The sequence below is a fragment of the Syzygium oleosum genome, unplaced genomic scaffold (genome assembly GCF_021117445.2).
Source record: "Syzygium oleosum isolate NSW1041296 unplaced genomic scaffold, Sole_v2.1 Sole_v2.14, whole genome shotgun sequence".
Classification (NCBI taxonomy): domain Eukaryota; kingdom Viridiplantae; phylum Streptophyta; class Magnoliopsida; order Myrtales; family Myrtaceae; genus Syzygium; species Syzygium oleosum.
Window position 1 is genome coordinate 3,070,944 of NW_026607498.1, and position 22,630 is coordinate 3,093,573.

Genomic DNA, 22,630 nt, shown 5'->3' on the forward strand with positions numbered 1-22,630 from the left:
GTGTTGAATTTTATGTGCTCAGTCCGGTTTATCACCCGACCCGACATATTTTTTGTGCAACCCAAAAGTGGAGAAAACATTAAGATTTAGTTCTCGACGCGGAGGGTGACACATGACAAACAATCTTTGCTGCCCCGAGATGGGGAGCGGCTCCGTCAGTCGCCTTCCGTTCCGTGGCGGCGAGATCGCCACTGGTAGGCAGTGCTCCGCCTCGCTTGGGAACTCAGAGTTCTTGAAGTGCTCATTCAACGCCTCCAAACCTTCCTCCCAGAAAACCCAATTCTCATTTGGCATCCATGGCCTCAAGAGGCACAAAGAAACCGAAGAACAGAGTGAGATCAGAGAGAGAGTAACGAAAGAGAGAGAAAAAATCTGAAAAGTGGGCCTCACTCGCACACGTGGCGATCAATGAGTGGAGTTTCAATGCCTGCGTGGCAAGACTCGCCTACCTAACCCATAACGTAAGAACAACAACGTTAACATTTGCTATCACATCGCATACAGACGATGTTACTTAAGACAGCAGTTGATAACAGAACGACAAGGAGCTTCAACATGGAATCGCCAGGTCCAACCCTTTGAAACTCAGATACTACTAGTTCAGCTTCTTCAACAACTCAAATTACGTGCAAACAAAATGACAGTTGGAACAAATTTGAGATGAGGTAAGTTATGTCTCTAACAAGAGAATCATAAAAGAAATTAATTGCGTCATCGAACAACAAAAGCTCGGATTATCATGGCCTTACAAAGGGCATATCGTTGTTATTTTGTTTCAGTTCCGATTCTTTAGCTGTCCAAGTTCTGTTGCAGGTCTCCCATTGTCAATGGGATTAAAAAGGCCATGGAAGGCCGAGGAAGACGAGGTCCTGATCAATCAAGTGAATAAGTATGGCCCCGCGGGACTGGAGCTCCATTCGATTCGAACGCCTCCTGCAGCGCACCAGCAAGTCGTGCTGCCTCCACTGGATCAACAAGCTCAGGCCTTAATCTCAGAAAGTACGAACCTTTTTTCGCCTATATGGAATTATGCTCATGCCTGGATCGCGCGTTTCATAATCCTTGAATCGCTTTCTTATTCATTGTCGTGTTGTGTTGGGAGGAAACTAAGTAATTATTGATTGATGGCTTGTGATTTTCGTTCATTTCTCTTTCTGGGTTGTGCTTGTGTCCAGTGGTTGCAAATTCTCAGCAGAGAAAGACAGGTTCGTGATGCAGCCGCTGGCGCAGTTCGGGAACAAATGGGCGAGGATTGCGGCACACTTGCCCGAATGGACCGACGACAACATAATGAACTTCTGGAGCAGCAGGCAGAAGAGACTGGCCAGGATCCTACTAGCCTCGTCTTCCAAACAGCACGAGCACAAAAGGGAAGTCCCGCTTTTTCTCCATCACAATGTCCTGTTGTGGAGGTATAAATAATTCCACTCAATCACTAATAATCTTTGAACTCTGCTTTCCTTCCATTCTTGGCATCATTTCTTGCGAAATTTGCGGATTAATCGGTACTGTATTGGAGAGATTACGTTGTAGGCCTCGATATAGTGTAAGCGCGTCGTAAGCTCTAGAACTCATTCTTTTCTAGGTTCCCAAATCGTGCTCTTCAGCAAAGGAAGGGTCGACCTCAAGGGTTCGCTCACGTGCGTCGTCGTGCATCACCGATCCTCCACCACCGTCCAACCTGCCGAACCCTGGTTCGCCCTATCCTAGTGGCCATTTGGCTATGCACAAGTTCAACTCCAACGAGCTCCGAACCCCATATACAGATTCCTTTCCCTCACACACCGTTGCCGCAATTAAGCATCTTGTTCTTGCCCGAGAGCCACGAGCTCATGGCGAGGCCAGACGACCCCAACTATTTCAGCTTGCTGGGCCTCGAGGATGATGCTTTCGAGCTTGTGGACAAAGAGGGATTTCCTCCCGACATGCCCCTTTTCTAGGAAGAAGAACACTAGAAGTGCCAAATGTTGTATACGACGCTCACTTTAGTGTCAAAAGTTTTATTTGGATCACTTAAGTGCCAAATCGGAGAAAAAACAATCACTTAAGTGCCAAATTGGAGAAAAAACGATCACTTAAATGCTAATTCCGGCCAAATTGATTACGTGGTATTTATAATTAAAATTTTCAATATGACTTGGCAATTTTTTTAAAAAAAATCCAGTCCACGTAGACATCCAAAACGACGTTGTATAATCTGATTGACACTGAAGTGATTGGAGAAAAAACGATCACTTAAATGCTAATTCCGGCCAAATTGATTACGTGGTATTTATAATTAAAATTTTCAATATGACTTGGCAATTTTTTTAAAAAAAATCCAGTCCACGTAGATATCCAAAACGACGTTGTATAATCTGATTGACACTGAAGTGATCGTTTTTTAATAACGATTGGCACTGAAGTGATCACTTTAAACAAACTTTGGCACTTAAATGATCACTATTTACAACTTTTAGATGATGTCATTTATGGGTTATATGCTGACTGGGCACGCTGGCAAGCCACGTAGGACTAAGAAATTAATAAAATATTACCACGTCAGATTTCTGGCGATCCAGATCGGAGTTGGCACTTAAGCTATCGTTTTTTTTTAAAAGTGGCATTTAAGTTATCCGAAAAAACTTTTGACATTAAAGTGAGCGCCGTACACAACTTTTGGCACTTCTAATGTCCTTCCCCCCTTTTCTAGTCCTTCCTTGTGTTGTAAAATAAGAGACAGCATGATAGACAGGAATATGAATGTCTATTGAAATAATTTGTTATATTGTTAGACATGAAAAGAGCTGATCGTTGGATATGAACATAAGTGATTATTGACATGAAAAGAAGCGATTGTTGATCATGAAAGTGGTGATAGTGAGGATAAAGTACCTATTTTCAAAAGATGTGTTGATTGATTGTTCGTAAATACGACCAAATCATATATTATTCATAACACGTGTTCAAGAATAGCAACCCTCTTCTTCATTACTCTCTACTCTTCATTATATTCTCTCTTACTGTCTCTTTTCACGCACAAGTTTGATAGCACATTTAAGGTAAAATTTCAAGAAAGAAATCGAGTAATTGCTGAACTTGTTTCTCTGTCGCTTTGGTGTATATTTTGGAAGTATATTTGTTTTAAATCTGACAACAACAATAGTGAAGGCAAATAATTTCTTAAGGACAGTAATCGTCATCACGTATCAAAGTATCAAAGATCTATAGCTATTGCTCTATCTTCATCAGCAATCAAATTCCCCAAGAGTATGTGATCATTTCGAATCGCTCCCGATCGCATCAAAGTGGTGGTTATACAAATTATACGGAGCTAAGAAGGGTCTGCCATGGAGACTAGTGTTATTTAGTTTGTCTAGCTTCTGTGATTCGACAAGATTCAATGACAAAGCAATTCTTATTGCTGTTTAATCTTTGTATTCAAATCAAATTCAAGAATATTATGTATGAGACACCTCTAGTTCATGTGTTGCAGTAGTATGAACCACTTGGCTTTCATAGTGTTTGTGATATTTAGATATTTTCAAGATATATTTAGAATATATCTGTGACATTCTGAATTTCGACCCACTTTCGGGATTTATGAAATGATATTATCATCAATGCACTTTCTGTTATATCTCACTCGGAATTGGCCATTCTTGAGAATACTAACGTTAGGGAATGGCTAGTTAGGATTTTGATACGCACGACCCAAGAACTCGAACCTGGATCGATACTTCGACCATAAGAATTGACGAGGGGATATTTAGGACCATTTTAGGCGAGATCCAAGAATGATTAAGGAACAATTTAACAATGTTATACAATTGAGTCACGGGTGATGCCGTTTAATCACTGTATGCATTCCAAACGTTCCAAAATCAATTTCTAACGATCGTGTCGTTCGGAACTAGTGATTGACCCTCGTAATTACATGACAACCGAAGTCACCATGGCTCGAGTAAACTTAAATGTGGATTGATATCAAATCAACCACGGGTCGACACGCGTAAACCCTAAAAGCCGCCCGTTAGTTTGAGATACACGAAAGTCGCGTTTGAGCGATTTTGACCACGAATTGGAATCCGAACTTGGGTATCGAACTTTCAAGGATATCAAAATTATTATATTGGACGACGCCGCATTAAGCTCGCTTTATTATCGGTTTGCTCGAAATTCGCGAAAACGGGAAATTAGGCTCGGAAATTAGAAAAGACGATTTTGCCCCTGTGTGTTCTAGAATTTATTTGTTGAGTGGAAGGACTTATTGGTATTTTTACCCTAGTGACCGAAAATCTTCATGGACAACTTTGCCCTTGCCTTTTTGGTTAATTACAAAAATGCCCTTCTAGAAGACTTTTGTCAAGATGCATTTCTAGCCCTTGGATCAATACTTGGGCATCAAGGACTCATCCTAGCCCTCCATTTTGGTGAGATATGTTCAGCTCACCACACCTCTCTCTCCTCACTTTTCCCTTGCTTCTCTCTCTCTCTTCATTTTTTCTCTCTCTTCCTCTCTCTTGGCCGAGACACTCCCCACCACCGTCCACCACCCATCAGCCCCTCACGCCACCACCTTGGACCACCGTGGACCACCGTGAGCCGCCCGCAAGCCGCCGTTCACACCGGAGTGCCGCCGTTCGCCGGATCGCCGTTTGGGCCGCCGCCGTTCGCCGGAGCTCTTGGCTTGGCGGGGCAGTGCTGCTGGGTTTGGCTTGATTCTTAGCTTATATTAGTGGTAAGTAACTCCTAAACCTTGATTAGGTTAGTAGGTTACTAATGGATAGTGTTTAGGGGTTGTTAGGGTAATTTAGGGGTTATTTTAGGGGTTAATTTAGGGGTTATGGCATAAGCTGAATTGAGAAATTGTTGGTGGATGGATTTGATAATTATGTGGCTGATTTGAATGTTAAGATAGGTAGATTATGTTATTTGAGCTTGATCATATGTTTAATGTTGCTAATTGTGCTTAATTTGGCTAATTATGGTTGTTTAGTGATTGTTTTAATTAAATTCGTGGGTTAGTCTTGTGGCTGCAATAATCATGTGGTAGTGGCTGAATTGGATGACTTGGACTTTGATCATATGGCCCCCATTGGTTCTAGAATGGTTAAGGTTAATTTTAGGGCTTAATTATCATGATTAGGTGCTAATTTTGATCCTACGGTTTAGATTAAATTAAGATGTGATAAAAGTTAATCATATGGCTTATTAGATATTTGAGATTGATCGGGTGACTTTGATTGGCAATCGCATGGCTAATTAGTCGATTATGTGTCGATTAAAGGTTTAATGACGATCGTGTGGTGAATTAGTTGTTTAAAATTGATCGCATGGTTAATTGGTTTGATCGTATGGTTAATTTATTTAATCATGGCTGATTAGTTGACTATGTCTTGATCGTATAGTTTGATGATGATTTCGTGGCCTAGAACGAAGATCGTGTGGTTAATTATGGCTATTGTTGGCTTGGCATGGCGTATCGTGATCATATATCGATGTTTGATGCGAAACGAGTGCGATTCATGGCATATTTATTCGTAGTACATTGCACGTCATAAACACTTGCATTGGCTAATTAAGAAGATTAAAATTGGCAATGCGTGGTTATTTACGTGTGTGACCATGATAAGTTCCGTCTAAGACGAGTTCTAGACGATGCCGGCGGAAGTTCGGATGTTGCAGTACCCGACTTGTCGGGGGGTTCGATCCTGAGACATTGCCGATCGCGGTGGAGACCGGATCGATGCTCCTAAATGGGATGCCGTCCGGTACCCGACTTGTCGGGGGTTCGATCCCGGACGTTGCCACGCCCAAAGTAGTGGGGTGATGCTCGGCTATGCCGGAAGACCGGCGGGAGTTCGGTGTGACCTATGGTGGGTCGTTAATAATCTGGACAACTTCGAGTGTTATGTGCATATGGTATGCTTGAGCTTTATTATAGGATAAAATCGTGAGGCACGGTATGGGACGGGCCGAAGTGATTTCATCTTATAATCGAGACTCGTGTGAATGATTGATTATGTACGGATTATTATTATTGATGTTATGCATATTGATAGTTGCCATGGTTGTGATACAAATTGAGACTTGCATAGTATGTGGTACCATTGTCCGTTGGATAGGAACTTAACCTTTTGGTTAGAATGGCATGATTAGGGTGCCGGAGGTACGTATTGCCCTAGTCGAGGCTTAGGCGGTTTACTTATTGAGATTTATCTCATTCCCCGTTGTTAAACATTTTCGAGACCCTCGACCTTGATTATGAGGCGAGCCTCCGCTTCGTTTCGGGTACCAACGGAGATGGAGCATTGGGTGACCGAGTACCCAGTAGGAGAGGGTAGGGAGTATCGGAAGTATGAGAGCACGGTTTGGGTCGACGATGGGGAGCAGATTGCATGACTCATAAGTACATGGCTTGGTTTCGAGAGACGGAGCTCGAATATTGGTCCTCTCGAAGGGTTTGATGTTCCCCATGACGATGGTTTAGGATTATGGGATCTTATGGAGATTGATCCCCGACGGAGCGTAGTTAATCCGGAGCAGAACCGATGGTGACAGAGCCTCCGGCGTGGGTCGAGTGGCGAACCGAATGGGAGTCCTTGCCGTCCGCTCTTATAGTGAGGCATCGGCCGCTTCGCCGGGGAGCACCGCCAGGATGTTGTGGAGGTTTTTGATAGGGTTAGAGATCCCTATCTTTTGGGAGCTCCTCTTTTGAATAGAGTAGTGGAGCGGATCGACCACCCTATCCCTTTTTGAGTATGCGTGGTGCAGGTTTGTGGCCTTTAGGAAGGCTTGTATATTCTATCGTTGTATGTGATGTTAAGTTTATAAAATAGTTCGTTGGTTTGTTTAAATTTCTCTCTGTTATCCCGTTTGAATGTTTGTTGAATGGAGTGTTCTTTTGGCTTCCGCGTATTTTCTCTTATTTCAATGGTAACGGGTCGGCGACGAATCCTGGGAGTCGCATTCTTAACGACCGCGGCGGGATGTTACGTGTTCGTAGGGTACGGGCGTGACATCCCGTTTAAGTGGTATCGGAGCAAGGTTAGCTCGATCCATGTTTGGTCGAGACTTGGAGTGATAAGGAGCGATGATTTTGGGGTAGCTGGTTAGAGAGACTTGCCTTGATCACAAGTTTGTGACGCTTTGTGCGTGCTTTGAGAATATGTGCTTGTGATTGGTAGGCTTGAATTTGCATCATACGTTATCGCTTATGAGTGCTGAGTGGTTTAGTGCTATTACTAACGTTACGGGCGCTCTAAGGTAAGATCTATACTCTTGCTAAGTGTGTACTTATGATGCTTATTTGGGGTGATTGCTTGCTTACAATTGCTTGCTTGTAGTTCGTTGCCTAGAACCGCAGCCGAGTAGTTGATTTAAGTCTTTGATTCCATGGTGGAATTATAGCAGGCTTAGGTGTTTGGAGTGATTTACGTGAGGATGAACACCCGGGTAGAGGAACCGAGAGGTGCATCGAGTTCGCGAGCTAGAACGGCAGAGGATCCTAGAGTTGATGGGGTTTTAAGGGCTCTAGGCGATTGGACAGTTAATAGGCTTGCGGACTCAAGAACGAAGCTGCTCGCTGCGCTGCTTTTGAAGGCCGCGCCGCTCGTAATAATCCAGGGAATGGAAATGGAAATGAGAATCGCCAAATGCACAAGTTGGTGGGCGAGTTCTTGAAACTTAAGCCATCAAAGTTCGACGGGAAAGGTGATCCCGAGGCCGCCACTCGGGTTGAGGAATTGGAAAAGGCCTTTGCACTTCGGGGTGCACGGAGGAGGAAAAGGTGACTTTGGTGTATCAACTTCAAGATAATGCTAATGATTGGTGGAAGGCCACCCGAGAAAGAATTTTCCCAGTGGGCCTGTGCCGAATTGGACCGGCCGTCGATGCCTTTAATGGAAAGTACTTTTTCGAGAGTGCTCAAGAACGGAAGATGGCAGAATTCTTACGCCGCGGGAATCGGATGATCGTGGATCGACGCAGGCGGAATTTGCTAGGTTATCGAAGTTTGCACCGAGGATGGTCGAGAATCCTTTGGATAAGGCAAGAAGGTTTCGAGATGGTTTAAAGCCGGAACTTCGCAGCCGACCGATACCCCCGAACCTTAGGGATTACAACGAGCTTTATGAGCGGGCTCGGATGATTGAGAGAGATATGACCGAGAGGAATGCCGCATCGGATCGCGGTTTATACCGGCTAGGGATAATCGTAACTTTGGAAAGAAACCTATGAATGGGAATAAACGATTTGTCCCTCCCTGTTAAAAAGAATATCGTAAAGCCGACCTACTATTGCGGAACTCCGTGTCGATTTTGCGGAAGAAGGCATGGGAATGGCCCTTGCCCTGGCGAGAATGGAACTTGCTTTGGATGTGGCCAGCATGGTCACCAAGTGAAGGATTGCCCGAATCGACAAGTTAGGTCGCCATTTCAACCACAACAACCTCGGATGGGGAATCAGCCGGAACCGCTCCGCGAGAATAATCGAATCGACCCCAGCACAAGGAAGAGTTTATGCTATGGCTCGCAAAGAGGCGGAGGATGCGCCCGGCGTGGTCACAGTGCGGTCTCTTTATGTGATCATGCGCTTATGCCTTGTTTGATCCAGGAGCATCGCATTCATTTGTGTCGAACAATTTGTTAGATTGATCGGGATTGAACCGAAACCGTTAGAAGCAATGTTGCATGTTACTACTCCTCTAAAGGATAAAGTGCTAATCTCAGTAGGATGCTCGAAGCGTAAGATAGTCATTGGTGGTAGAGAGGAATTAATTGATTTGGTGGTGTTGGCTATGTTTGATTTTGACGTCATTATTGGTATGGATTGGCTAGTAAAACAAAGGGCCGTGATGGATGTAGTAGAAGGGTGATCCAATTTAATCCTGTTGGTCATCCTCGATATGAATTTGTTGGAAACCGAGGAGGAACCTCGATTCCTTGGATTTCGTCGCTTGAGGTGACTAAGCTGTTGGATGAAGGATGCCAAGGTTACCTAGCGCGACTGTTTTTGACTCATTGGCGATGAGCCAAGGCTAGAGGACATAGCCGAGGTGTGTAACTTTCCCGATGTCTTTCCTAAGGAATTGCCGGGATTACCACCTGAAAGGGAAGTGGAGTTTGTAATTGAGTTGGCCCCGGGACGGAGCCAATCTCTAGAGCACCCTACGAATGGCCTTATCAGAATTGAAGGAGTTAAAAGTTCGGATGCAAGAGCTGCTAGACAAGGGATTCATTCGTCCAAGTGCGTCACCGTGGGGAGCACACGGTGTTGTTCGTCGAAAGAAAGATGGTTCGTTGCGTTTGTGCATCGACTATCGGCGGTTGAATCAAGTGACCATCAAGAACAAGTATCCATTACCAAGAATAGATGACTTGTTTGATCAACTGCAAGGGGCTTCGGTATTTTCAAGATAGACTTAAGAACGGGCTACCATCGGTTAAGGATTAAAAGGAGGATATACCGAAGACGGCATTTCGTACAAGATATGGACATTACGAGTTTACGGTTATGCCGTTTGGATTGACTAATGCCCCATGCTTTTATGGATTTGATGAATCGGGTATTCAAGGAATTCTTGGATTTATTCGTTATAGTGTTCATCGACGACATATTGATATACTCGAAAAGTCCCGAGGAGCATGAGCAACATTTAAGAATGGTTCTACGGACCTTAAGAGAACACGCACTTTACGCTAAGTTTAGTAAGTGTGAGTTCGGCTGAATCGTGTAGCATTTCTTGGACATGTGATCTGCGGGATGGAATCTCGGTGGATCCAACTAAGATTGAGGCGGTTATGAATTGGCGAGACCTACGACGGTGAGGAAGTTCGGAGTTTTCTAGGACTAGCTGGCTATTATAGAAGATTCGTGGAAAGGTTCTCCGCGATAGCCACTCCTTTGACTCGCTTACTAAAGAAGGAAACAAAGTTCGAATGGACGGATAAGTGCGAGAGAAGTTTCCAAGAGCTTAAGCATAAGTTGACTACCGCACCGGTATTGATAATACCCTCGGGTCCTGGAGGATACGAGATTTATAGTGATGCGTCTGAAGGGATTAGGATGTGTTTTAATGCAACATGGAAGAGTCGTTGCATACGCATCGCGACAGTTGAGACCTCACGAGATGAACTACCCGACACATGATTTAGAACTTGCGGCCATCATCTTTGCACTTAAAATTTGGAGGCATTATTTATGTGGAGAAAGGTTTCAAATCTACACGGATCATCGAGTTTGAAATATTTGTTTTCTCGGTAAAGAATTGAATATGAGACAACGCCGATGGATGGAACTTCTAAACGATTACGGCGTGACATCTTATACCACCCGGGAAAGGCTAACAAAGTAGCGGATGCACTTAGTGGAAATCGAGCATCGCGCATTTGATGATTAAAGAGTGGACTTTACTCGAGGAGTACGGGATTCTGAATTTAAGTTTGAGGTAAGTCACCTCTCAAGCTTGTTAGCCACTTTAAGGATTGAACCGAGAAATTGGGCTAAAATTAAGGCATTACAATCTACGGACCCCGATATTCAAAAGATTCACGCAAATGGACGAAACTAAGAGAAAGGTTGACTTTCAAGTATCCGAGGACGGAATCTTGAAGTTTCGTGGACGTTTGTGTGTGCCCGATGACGTAGAGCTTAAGGAAGAAATCTTGGCGAAGCTCACCGTAGCAACTATAGCATTCATCCGGTAGCACAAAAATGTATCAAAATTTGCGCCAGCCTACCGGTGGAACGGAATGAAAGTGGATGTAGCCAAGCATGTGGCCCGGTGTTTGACGTGCCAACAAGTAAAGGCGCAGCATTGTAAGCCCGGTGGACAGTGCCAATCCTTGGAAATTCCAGTGGAAATGGGAGCATGTTACCATGGACTTCGTTATGGGATTACCGAGGAGCCGGAGAGGTCACGATTCCATTTGGGTTATCGTCGACTGATTGACTAAGTCGGCACATTTTCTCGCGGTGCGAAAGGATTTCGCAATGGATAAGTATCTTAGATTGTATATGCGACGAGATAGTCCGTCTTCATGGAGTACCGATAACTATTACGTCGGACAGAGACCCTAAGTTTACCATGCAACCTTTTGGAAGAGTCTTGAGACGGCTATGGGAACGAAGTTACGGTATAGTACTGACATATCATCCGCAAAGATGGTCGGCCCGAAAGGACGATTCAGACACTCGAGGACATGTTACGAGCTTGTGTGATAGATTTTAAAGGCGGATGGGAAGAAACAGTTACATTTAGTTGAATTCGCCTACAATAATAGTTATCGCAAAGCATCGAGAATGGCACCATTTGAAGCGTTATATGGCGAGTAGCATGCAGAACACCGTTTGTTGGGATGAAGTTGGTGAAAGGAGAATTACGGGTCGAATTGGTAGAACATCGATCGAGCGTTAAGGTCATTCGGGAAAGAGCGAAAACTGCTCAAAGTCGTCGAGAAAAATTATGCGGATAAACGGCGTAGACCTTTGGAGTTTCAAGAAGGAGATCATGTTTTCGTCAAGGTATCACCAATGCGAGGAACATCTCGGTTTGGTAAGAAAGGGAAGTTAAGCCCGAGGTACGTAGGTCCGTTTGAAATATTGGAAAGAATTGGAATTTTAGCCTATCGACTTGCCTTGCCGCCGAATTTATCTCGGATTCATAATGTATTCCACGTGTCCATGCTAAGGAAGTATGAACCAGATCCGACCCACGTGCTGAATTATGAAGAAATAGACGTGGATGACAAGGTGTCGTACGTGGAAAAGCCTATTCGGATAGAAGAGAAAAGAACAAGTTCTACGGAATAAGACAATCCCGTTGGTCAAAGTAGTCGGCAACATCATGGAACGGAAGGAGCCACGTGGGAAAGTGAAGAAATCATGAGGCGTCGGCACCCCCATTTGTTTGAATAGTTTGGGTTTGGTTGTAAATTTCGAGGACGAAATTTTTGTAAGGGAAGAATTGTGACATTCTGAATTTCGACCCACTTTCGGGATTTATGAAATGATATTATCATCAATGCACTTTCTGTTATATCTCACTCGGAATTGGCCATTCTTGAGAATACTAACCGTTAGTTAGGAATGGCTAGTTAGGATTTTGATACGCACGACCCAAGAACTCGAACACTGGATCGATACTTCGACCATAAGAATTGACGAGGGATATTTAGGACCATTTTAGGCAGATCCAAGAATGATTAAGGAACAATTTAACAATGTTATACAATTGAGTCACGGGTGATGCCGTTTAATCACTGTATGCATTCCAAACGTTCCAAAATCAATTTCTAACGATCGTGTCGTTCGAACTAGTGATTGACCCTCGTAATTACATGACAACCGAAGTCACCATGGCTCGAGTAAACTTAAATGTGGATTGATATCAAATCAACCACGGGTCGACACGCGTAAACCCTAAAAGCCGCCCGTTAGTTTGAGATACACGAAAGTCGCGTTTGAGCGATTTTGACCACAATTGGAATCCGAACTTGGGTATCGAACTTTCAAGGATATCAAAATTATTATATTGGACGACGCCGCATTAAGCTCGCTTTATTATCGGTTTGCTCAGAAATTCGCGAAAACGGGAAATTAGGCTCGGAAATTAGAAAAGACGATTTTGCCCCTGTGTGTTCTAGAATTTATTTGTTGAGTGGAAGGACTTATTGGTATTTTTACCTAGTGACCGAAAATCTTCATGGACAACTTTGCCCTTGCCTTTTGGTTAATTACAAAAATGCTCTTCTAGAAGACTTTTGTCAAGATGCATTTCTAGCCTTGGATCAATACTTGGGCATCAGGACTCATCCTAGCCCTCCATTTTGGTGAGATATGTTCATTCACACTCTCTCTCCTCACTTTTCCCTTGTTCTCTCTCTCTCTTCATTTTTTCTCTCTCTCTTCCTCTCTCTTGGCCGAGACACTCCCACCACCGTCCACCACCCATCAGCCCCTCACGCCACCACCTTGGACCACCGTGGACCACCGTGAGCCGCCCGCAAGCCGCCGTTCACACCCGAGGAGCGGCCGCCGTTCAGCCGGATCGCCGTTTGGGCCGCCGCCGTTCGCCGGAGCTCTTGGCTTGGCCGGGACGGGTGCTCTGGGTTTGGCTTGATTCTTAGCTTATATTAGTGGTAAGTAACTCCCTAAACCTTGATTAGGTTAGTAGGTTACCAATGGATAGTGTTTAGGGGTTGTTAGGGTAATTTAGGGGTTATTTTAGGGGTTAATTTAGGGGTTATGGCATAAGTTGAATTGAGAAATTGTTGGTGGATGGATTTGATAATTATGTGGCTGATTTGAATGTTAAGATAGGTAGATTATGTTATTTGAGCTTGATCATATGTTTAATGTTGCTAATTGTGCTTAATTTGGCTAATTATGGTTGTTTAGTGATTGTTTTAATTAAATTCGTGGGTTAGTCTTGTGGCTGCAATAATCATGTGGTAGTGGCTGAATTGGATGACTTGGACTTTGATCATATGGCCCCATTGGTTCTAGAATGGTTAAGGTTAATTTTAGGGCTTAATTATCATGATTAGGTGCTAATTTTGATCCTACGGTTTAGATTAAATTAAGATGTGATAAAAGTTAATCATATGGCTTATTAGAGATTTGAGATTGATCGGGTGACTTTGATTGGCAATCGCATGGCTAATTAGTCGATTATGTGTCGATTAAAGGTTTAATGACGATCGTGTGGTGAATTAGTTGTTTAAAATTGATCGCATGGTTAATTGGTTTGATCGTATGGTTAATTTATTTAATCATGGCTGATTAGTTGACTATGTCTTGATCGTATAGTTTGATGATGATTTCGTGGCCTAGAACGAAGATCGTGTGGTTAATTATGGCTATTGTTGGCTTGGCATGGCGTATCGTGATCATATATCGATGTTTGATGCGAAACGAGTGCGATTCATGGCATATTTATTCGTAGTACATTGCACGTCATAAACACTTGCATTGGCTAATTAAGAAGATTAAAATTGGCAATGCGTGGTTATTTACGTGTGTGACCATGATAAGTTCCGTCTAAGACGAGTTCTAGACGATGCCGCGGAAGTTCGGATCTTTGTCGGTACCCGACTTGTCGGGGGTTCGATCCCAGACATTGCCGATCGCGGTGGAGACCGGATCGATGCTCCTAAATGGGATGCCGTCCGGTACCCGACTTGTCGGGGGGGTTCGATCCGGACGTTGCCACGCCCAAAGTAGTGGGGTGATGCTGGCTATGGGAAGACGGCGGGAGTTCGGTGTGACCTATGGTGGGTCGTTAATAATCTGGACAACTTCGAGTGTTATGTGCATATGGTATGCTTGAGCTTTATTATAGGATAAAATCGTGAGGCACGGTATGGGACGGGCGAAGTGATTTCATCTTATAATCGAGACTCGTGTGAATGATTGATTATGTCTGGATTATTATTATTGATGTTATGCATATTGATAGTTGCCATGGTTGTGATACAAATTGAGACTTGCATAGTTGTGGTCTTGTCCGTTGGATGCTTAACCTTTGGTTAGATGGCATGTTAGGTGCCGGGGTGTTGCTGTCGGCTTGCTTTTGAGATTTATCTCATTCCTTGTTAAACATTTTCGGACCCTCCTTGATTATGGCTTTTGGTACCAACGGAGATGGGATTGGGTGGACCCGTGGGGGGTGTATCGGGTATGGCACGGTTTGGTTCGCTGGGTGCTCTAGTATGGCTTGGTTTCAGACGGGTTTTGGTCCTCTGAGGGTTTGATGTTCCTGACGTGGTTTAGGATTTGGGATCTTTGGATTATCCCCGTGTTAATCCGGCTGGTGCCGGGTCGGACCATGGGTCCTTCCGTGGCTTTTAGTGGGCCGGCCCGTGTTGTGTTTTGATAGGGTTGTCTTTTGGGTCCTTTTGTGGTTGTCCCTCCCTTTGGTTGCGTTTGGTTTGTGGCTTTGGGGCTTGTATATTCTATCGTTGTATGTGATGTTAAGTTTATAAAATAGTTCGTTGGTTTGTTTAAATTCTCTCTCTGTTATCCCGTTTGAATGTTTGTTGAATGGAGTGTTCTTTTGGCTTCCGCGTATTTTCTCTTATTTCAATGGTAACGGGTCGGCGACGAATCTGGGAGTCGCATTCTTAACGACCGCGGCGGGATGTTACGTGTTCGTAGGGTACGGGCGTGACAATATCTATTGATTATCACATATCTTTTATGATAATACATATATCTAGGTGATTCTCCATATGTCCATTTGATTATGTACTTATATATAGGTTGATGTACTCTTATGATATATCAAAATATATTGAATATTTCCCAATTCTTATTTTTTGCATATATTTCTTATTTTGGTATCAGAGCCACCAAATGAAGAAATCTTAAGTGCATTGAGTGCAGGGTGCACTCCCATAAACACCCTAGTGCACACCCAACAACACCCGATGCATATTTGAGTCCATCCTTGATGTGCAATAGTGTTCACTCACACGCATCGCTCTGAGGAAGTCGCCCAATTATTGTTTCGTCAGTACAGCTAGCCGCATTGGCCGCTTGCCGTTTCCCTCCGATTCTTAGCTTGGTTATTATGATGCTAGCCGTACAAGCCGCATTGTTCAAATAATTATTTTGAAAGTTATTGAGAAAAACTCTATTATGTTTTGAAATTGACAAAACTATTTATGGTTTCTTTTTTTTTTTGGTAAGGAACTATTTATGGTTTCTTTCGATCTTGATAAATGCAAGAGTTTTTTGTATTTCAGATTGTATCAACATTGAAAAAGAATTTTGATATAATTGGTAAAAAGATTCTGATTAACTTGAAGAACCTTTGTGGAGCACACTTAATCTTGAATATACCAAAGGGTGTTGAGTTTACAGAATCTACATCAATATCTTAATCAAAATATCTCCAAGAGAACAATTTCATATATTAAGTCAGGTGTATCTATCGTTTGAATATCAACATAATACTGCATGGATATCAACAGGGTATCACATGAATATTAGCAACGTTCTACGGGGATATGAGATAGCATCGCGTGGATATAAGCAGATTAGTGAGTAGATATCAATAAAGTATACACTGGATATCAACAGTTGGATATAGGAATATGAGCAACGCACTTATAAACAACATTTTATCATGAATATCAAGAATATTATCTTTAGATATTTTATCTCTTGATAGCCTGTAATATGGTATGAATTCCTTATTTGGAAGATTTTTATGGACTAGGATTATCTACTCGAAATATTCAATCACGTGAGATATTTTGATTGATTGACAATCATCCCGAGGGCAAGATACATTCCATAGACGAGCCACTTTGCTTTTGGAATCAATATTTGATTGTATGAGCGACCAAATCTACGAGGATCTTGATTGATTGACCTCAACGGCTACCTAATTTTCTCAATAATTGTCCAATGGTTAGATTGGGGATTTATCCTTTTGAAAATTGTCCAATGAGAAGTTTGGATGCTAAAGAGTATAAAAGAAGACCAAGGCGCTGAAGAGACAGAGAGATCGAGAATTCAAAATTCCATTTTTTGAGAGAGCTTCACATCATTCGAATTGTCTTCTAAGCACTTTAAAAGTCTTGGTAGTGTGAAAGTTTGTGCTTATGTGTGAGATAATGAGTTCTATTTGCTTAGATATAAGCAACATCTACTTTGAGAAGAAGTGTGACACCCTAGATTTAACTTACTCGAGGTATTGTTTGCTTTGGCCCGTCCCATATCGAGTCTCACAGTTTTGTCCTTTGGCGTACAGGCAAACACTTTCCTAGAAGGTCACCCATCCTGGTAGTGCTCTAACTTGGGCTCACTTAACTTTGGAATTCAAAAGCAAAGCATGCCGTTACATCAAAAGGTGCCTCCGTGAGTTAATTCCAGTTTTCACACACACACACACACACAGATATATATATATCTCGATCGCTCTCCCCTTGTTAGATGCACAGTTCAGTTCATTCCTACCCCCTTCGTCATCCTAAAAACCTGCCAGGAGCTCCTTGTCCGGGCCCTCTAGCCCCGGCAACCACTCTCCACCCTCGTCGGACCGAGTCGTTACAAGAAGTGCTTGAATATAAGTAGTACTTACAACTGTAACTTGTTAATGATTGAACCAGTAGGCTGTTAGCTGGGAAAGTTGACGTAGGCTTAAACTAAGCCGAACCACTATAATTTCTAAGTGCACTGTCCTCTATCTCTAATCATATTCATTACTGCACTCTTGGATATTATCGGAATCAACGCTTTGTTTCCTCACTATCACATTCATATTCACTCGACACTTTTAATTCCGCATTTATTTGGCAAGTTTTTTACAATCACCTATTCACCCCCCTCTAATTGATAGTTCTAGCTGCTTCAAAGGCAAAACCAACTGCATCAGTTGCGTTCGTCAAGTAACTATTTTAGTTAGCTAAGCCAACCGTATCGACCGTATGCTGTTTTCGTTTGATCATGACCTACCGCTACTCAAATCGGAGAACTGATACCACGATCAGACTCTGCCATCAGACAAGCCACATCCTAAAATTTTGTTGTGAAAGAACGCTGAAAGCTGCCACACACGTTGCCGCGCGACACTCTACCTCATATCCACTAAGCTCACTTATTTCATGGCGTTACAAGTGTTCACGGCACTATCTAGACATGTATTTTTTATGCACTTGAGTTTGTGGGTATGTAAAAGATATTTAGATATTTCCTAGAGATATTTAAGATATTTCACTTTATTTTCCAAATCTCTCGTGACGATGATACATAGAAATATTCTGAAAATTTCGCAATTTGTATGACAAAACCACCATAGAAAGCAACTCAAACCCTCCCAATGCTCCACCATCACATACCGTAAGTGCGAACACCAGTTCATGCGTATCGTATCGGCTCACGCTTGATGCCAGTTTCTTCGGGGTTCTTTGCGATCCCAAATTTTCTAGCAGTGAACAAATCGCCATTCCTAATAATTTGCCTCTTGAGATGCACGCTTCCGCAATAGCCAGCTTTTATTTTGTACCCTGTTGCCTCCTTCCAATATGTCGAGACCATGTATTTTACTGCGTCCCCTGCACCAGAAGCTGGTTTAGAAACATGTGAAAACATAAAAAAATAACCTCAACTTTTCGCACCATGTTACGAGGACTTGGCATACGCACCAGGTGTGTATACGAATAGTTGAATCTGATAGGCGCCACTTTAAATTTGAGTGGACCCATATGCTTCAACGGTGCAAATAAGCCCGCAGTGCAAATATTCTAAGTGTCCTCTGTGATCTTTGAAGCAAAGTTAATGACATATGAATTTTTTACGAGGTCATTCGCTTATGTGCGTGTCTGTGTATCGTTAAAAGCGTTTTTTTAGGCAGTACCATGATGTTTATTGAAGTTAGCCATATGTATACCCTACATAAATTGGATTTAAATCTTGATTTAATTGCTTATAAAGAGAGAAACTAAATGCCAAATTGAAGCTCACCATGAGTGACGAACAGCAAATTTTCTTGAGGGTATTTGTCAACGAGGGAGTGAATAGTGCGGAGGTATCGATCTGTTGCCCTGGATTCGCTTTCTCCCCATTGTGGCAGCTACAGCAATTTAGATACTCTACATTAGACCATGCAATTACAATCAGAATCTGATCTTTTAAGCGCAGCCTGGGCAAGGGCGCAGCCTGGGCAAGGGCGGCTAGGGGCCTAGGCGAGGGCCGCCCTCGCCGGATCTGGCGAGGGCAGCGGTGAGGGCAGCCCTTGCCTAGGCCGCGAGCCACCCTTGCCGGATCTTGCGAGGGCGGCGGCGAGGGTTGCCCACGCTAGATTCGGCGGGCCGCCCATGCCAGATCCAGTGAGGGCGGCCCTGGCTAGCCACCGGCGAGGGCCGCGACGCCCTCGCCGGCCCTGACCTGTGGCCGGTCGCCGGCGATTGGCGGTAGGCCAGGAATAAAGAAGAAGAAGAAACCAAGGAGAAAGAAGAGAACCAAGAAGAAGAAGAAGAAAAAAAAAATTCTTGTTCCTCGAATCAAGAAATTACTTTTTTTTGCTTCTTGATTCTGTTCCAAAACTGATTTTGGGAAGAAATTTTTGCAAATTCATGCTCGGAAACAAAAAATTTACCAAACGGATTTCTGTTCCAAAACTGATTCTGGAAATAAAAGAACAGAAATAATTACTATTTGGTAACTTGCCAAACGCGCCCTTAGTCTCAAATCACTCCCAACTCGCCTGCCAACGAGCATGTGCGACTTTCCGTGATAGTGCCAAGGAGCATTTTTCGTCCAGGGGTATGATTCCTAAAAAATTCATAATTCAATTTTTAAGCAAGGTGTGCCGTATAAAAACTTCGTACCTCGTTGAACACCCGGTGCGGCGCGAGGTCCACGATGCCGGCCGGAAATGAATCCTCGAGCTTTTCGATGTCAAATCCCCATGAATCACGATCCGTGGGATGATACCACAATGCGACGTCGTTGAACACCTCACACATTCCATATTCTATGCATACCTGCAAATAGTTTATCGGTCAGCTCTTAAATATTCCTTCGTTCTTGTCTCAACATATTGTTCTTTTGTGCGGAAAAGGTCTTTGGAGTTTGAGTCTAACGCGGAAAGTATATATGGCAATAGATCAAAGCTGAACCTAGATCAAGAACTTTCAGCAAAACCCATTCGGATTTGGAGAGATTACTTGACCTTGATTCCTGATGCTGATGAGTCAGTGCAATTGCCATCATCTAGCACAACGTTCATGGCCTCGTCGCCCTCCGTGGAGAGCCCGGCGATCAGTTCCCGTGCAGTTTCGATGCACCGTCGGAACGGCGACGAGACGACCCGGTGGATCGGGAACCCGAGCTCGGCCCGGAGTTTCTGGCCAGTTTCGAGCGCCTTGATCCGGCCCGCATCGGTCAATGGAGCGTCCCACGGCTTGGAGACCCTGGTCCACCACGACTCGTCGACGCCGTCGTCGGCACGGTTGCTGTGGCGCATGACGAGGACGTGTTGGCAATGGCCGGTTGATTGCTCAGGCTCGACGGTCGACACCATTGCGGCCGGCGACTTAAGGTTGTGAGCTGTACGCTTAGAGAGCACGGGGAAGATGAAGAGAGAAGAAGAGATAAACTTTCTTGCTCACAGATTTTGACTAGTACCCCAATAGAAAATGTAGCTCAAAGGTTGGGTGGTTGCTGGTGGGGACGCACTACCGTTTGCATTATCTATTCTTGGTGGTCGAAAATAACCTATTTATTTAAATGTTACCCACGGTCCGAAAATATAAGCTACATATATTTTTCATTTTTGATAATCTAAAGGCTCGAGCATAAACACCTGGCTAATTGGAGGCCCATAAACACCGGACGTTGGCCTCCGTAGTTTTGGCCTTTATAGGCGATCCTGATCAGGAGCAGCTTGCACTAAGTGGGTGGAATTTAAACAAGCAACTTCCAATTTTTGAATCAGGAATCCCCTGATGTCCCAACTAATTACGTTAATTTCAAGGGGTTAAACTACGTGTATTTTGCAGCAGGTTTTGTTATGCATAGGATGCCTCTTTAGGTCCAATCCAAATCTACTCCAAACTCTTCATTTTCTAAAACAAATCCCAACTTTAGGTCCAATCCCAAATATACCCAAAACTTTTTTTTTGTTTAAGAGAAAAATCATCAATTTTTACTGTAGTCCCAAATCTGCCCCCATTAGTCCTCTTTCCAAAAATCGTCTTTAGTCGTCTCTAATTTTCATATTCCACAACGGTTTCATTTGAAGATAAGTTTCCACGTCACCTTGCTAACGTGGAAATGCCACGTCAAGTTGGGATTTGAGAATATATTGAAAGTTGATGATTATTTTAGACAAAACAAAATTTGGAGTAGATTTGGGACTGGATCTATTGTTTGAGGTTTTTTCTGAGATAAAAAAAAAGTTCGGAACAAAATTTGGAATAAACCTAAAGTTTGGAGATTTTCTAAAGAATTAAGCCAATTAAATAGAGTCTTTAAGCCTCTCTTTTCTTAAAAAAGAAAGAAAGAAAGAAAAAACTCATATGCTTCAATTGGATAAAAACTAGCTCAACATGGATTACAATAAAGCCGATCGTGGATAAAAAAATTATTATATAAACCTTGCTAACAAAAGCCGTTCCCTCCAAAGTCCAATCAATAAAATTTTATTTCATCCTTCTTGGCAATCGGCAGAGCGACCAACAATAGAAAATAGCTAAGTCAACGATATTGTGGAAAACTAGAGATTGCACACCAAATTTGACTGTTGGCTTTGTCATAAGACAATTTTTCCATCTTCTTCAATAATTAAATCATTATGTTTATAAAAGCAAAAAACGTGAAACATAAAAAGCTTCACGTTGACCATATATTTTTTTTGTCCATTTGACTTTATCTCTAAACTCACTTTCGACTTTTGCGCTGCCTTTTTATTTAGTGTGGAAGTTGAAATCCAAATCGAAACTAAGCGTCTCCACTCCCTAGCCTCCTCTAAGAAGGTAGGGAATTGAACTCCCCATCTCTTCCTTTCAAAGTAGGAGGTGGACAAACCCGGTGTGCAAATTTGTAAATGATCTAAGTAAGGTGATGACTAATCGGCTGCGCTGCCGCGGGTGGCTCCTTTGCTCTCCACCGCCCTTCAATGGTACAGATTACTCGATACCTAAGATATATGCAAGTGCGTCAAAATTGGTCCTTTCATTACTAACCTCTTCGAAAAGATGAGGTTAGGAATTGAAGTTTAGTCGTAGAAGGAGTGGTTTTGACTCTCTTTTCTCTTCCTATAGTTTGATGGAGGATGGTAAACTCAGGGCTATTGTTCGATGCCAATCACCATCCTCTGCTAGATTTGTTGCACGCCACTGCCCAACCCATCTAATGCTGGTGGCCATTAGGTTCCGCACGAGTTCGACTCCAATAGGAGCCTCTACTTTGGTCTCTCCATGCAAATCCCGTCCCCTCACAGACCATTGCCGCAATTAGGCATCTCATTCTCGCCCGAGAGCCAAAGCTCATGGCGAGGCTCGATGACCCCAACTATCATAGGTTGCTGGGCCCGGGGGAGGACACTTCTGAGCTTGTGGACGGAGAAGGATTTCCTCCTAACATGCCCCTTTTTCGGGTCCTTGTGTTGTAAAGGTAGCGACGGTGTGATAGATGGGAATATGAACCGGGGGAAGCCAGGTGTTTTCTTTGACGGCTTGCCAATGGATGTACTTGATGCTGAGATGCACGTGTGAGTTGTATTTGAAAAAATCTTACATCTTAGAATTAGTGTATTGTAGAGTAGTTAATATATTATAATTGGATTATAACTGATTGGCTTAAGCTTTTGAGTGAAGGTTGTTGTGTCGGACTTGGTCTCCCTTTTGGCAATCTCTCCAAGTGAAGATATCGATCTTTTACTACTTGCTCACTCCCAATATATATCAGTGTTTGGTGAACATTTCAAGGAAGAGATCAGACCAACATGGTTTCAAGGTAACCTTCATGGTTCTATCTAGGGAAAGAGACTCGGGATGAAGGGGGAATTGGAGATTCAAGTTGAGCCATATTGGTGCAGAAGGATATTTAAACTAAGGGGGAGCAGACCTAACCTTGAACCCATATGTGAGAGGGAGATTGTTAATATATACGTGTCAGTTGTCTTAGAAAAATTCAT

The 22,630-nt window shown here is 43.2% G+C and overlaps 1 protein-coding gene and 1 pseudogene across 1 annotated transcript; one reads left to right on the forward strand and one right to left on the reverse strand.

Annotated features, from left to right (window-relative positions):
* The first annotated feature begins 108 nt into the window (after positions 1 to 108).
* LOC115684453 (transcription factor DUO1-like) lies at positions 109 to 22,208 on the forward strand (annotated as a pseudogene).
* On the reverse strand, positions 17,686 to 20,108 carry LOC115684491 (uncharacterized). Its single transcript, XM_030609233.2, has 4 exons — positions 19,664 to 20,108; positions 19,320 to 19,475; positions 18,454 to 18,562; positions 17,686 to 18,044 (listed from the first exon to the last, which is right to left on the reverse strand). Exons 1-4 carry the CDS (start codon positions 20,012 to 20,014, stop codon positions 17,848 to 17,850), a joined length of 813 nt encoding a protein of 270 aa, XP_030465093.2. The 5' UTR covers positions 20,015 to 20,108; the 3' UTR covers positions 17,686 to 17,847.
* Positions 22,209 to 22,630: the final 422 nt, after the last annotated feature.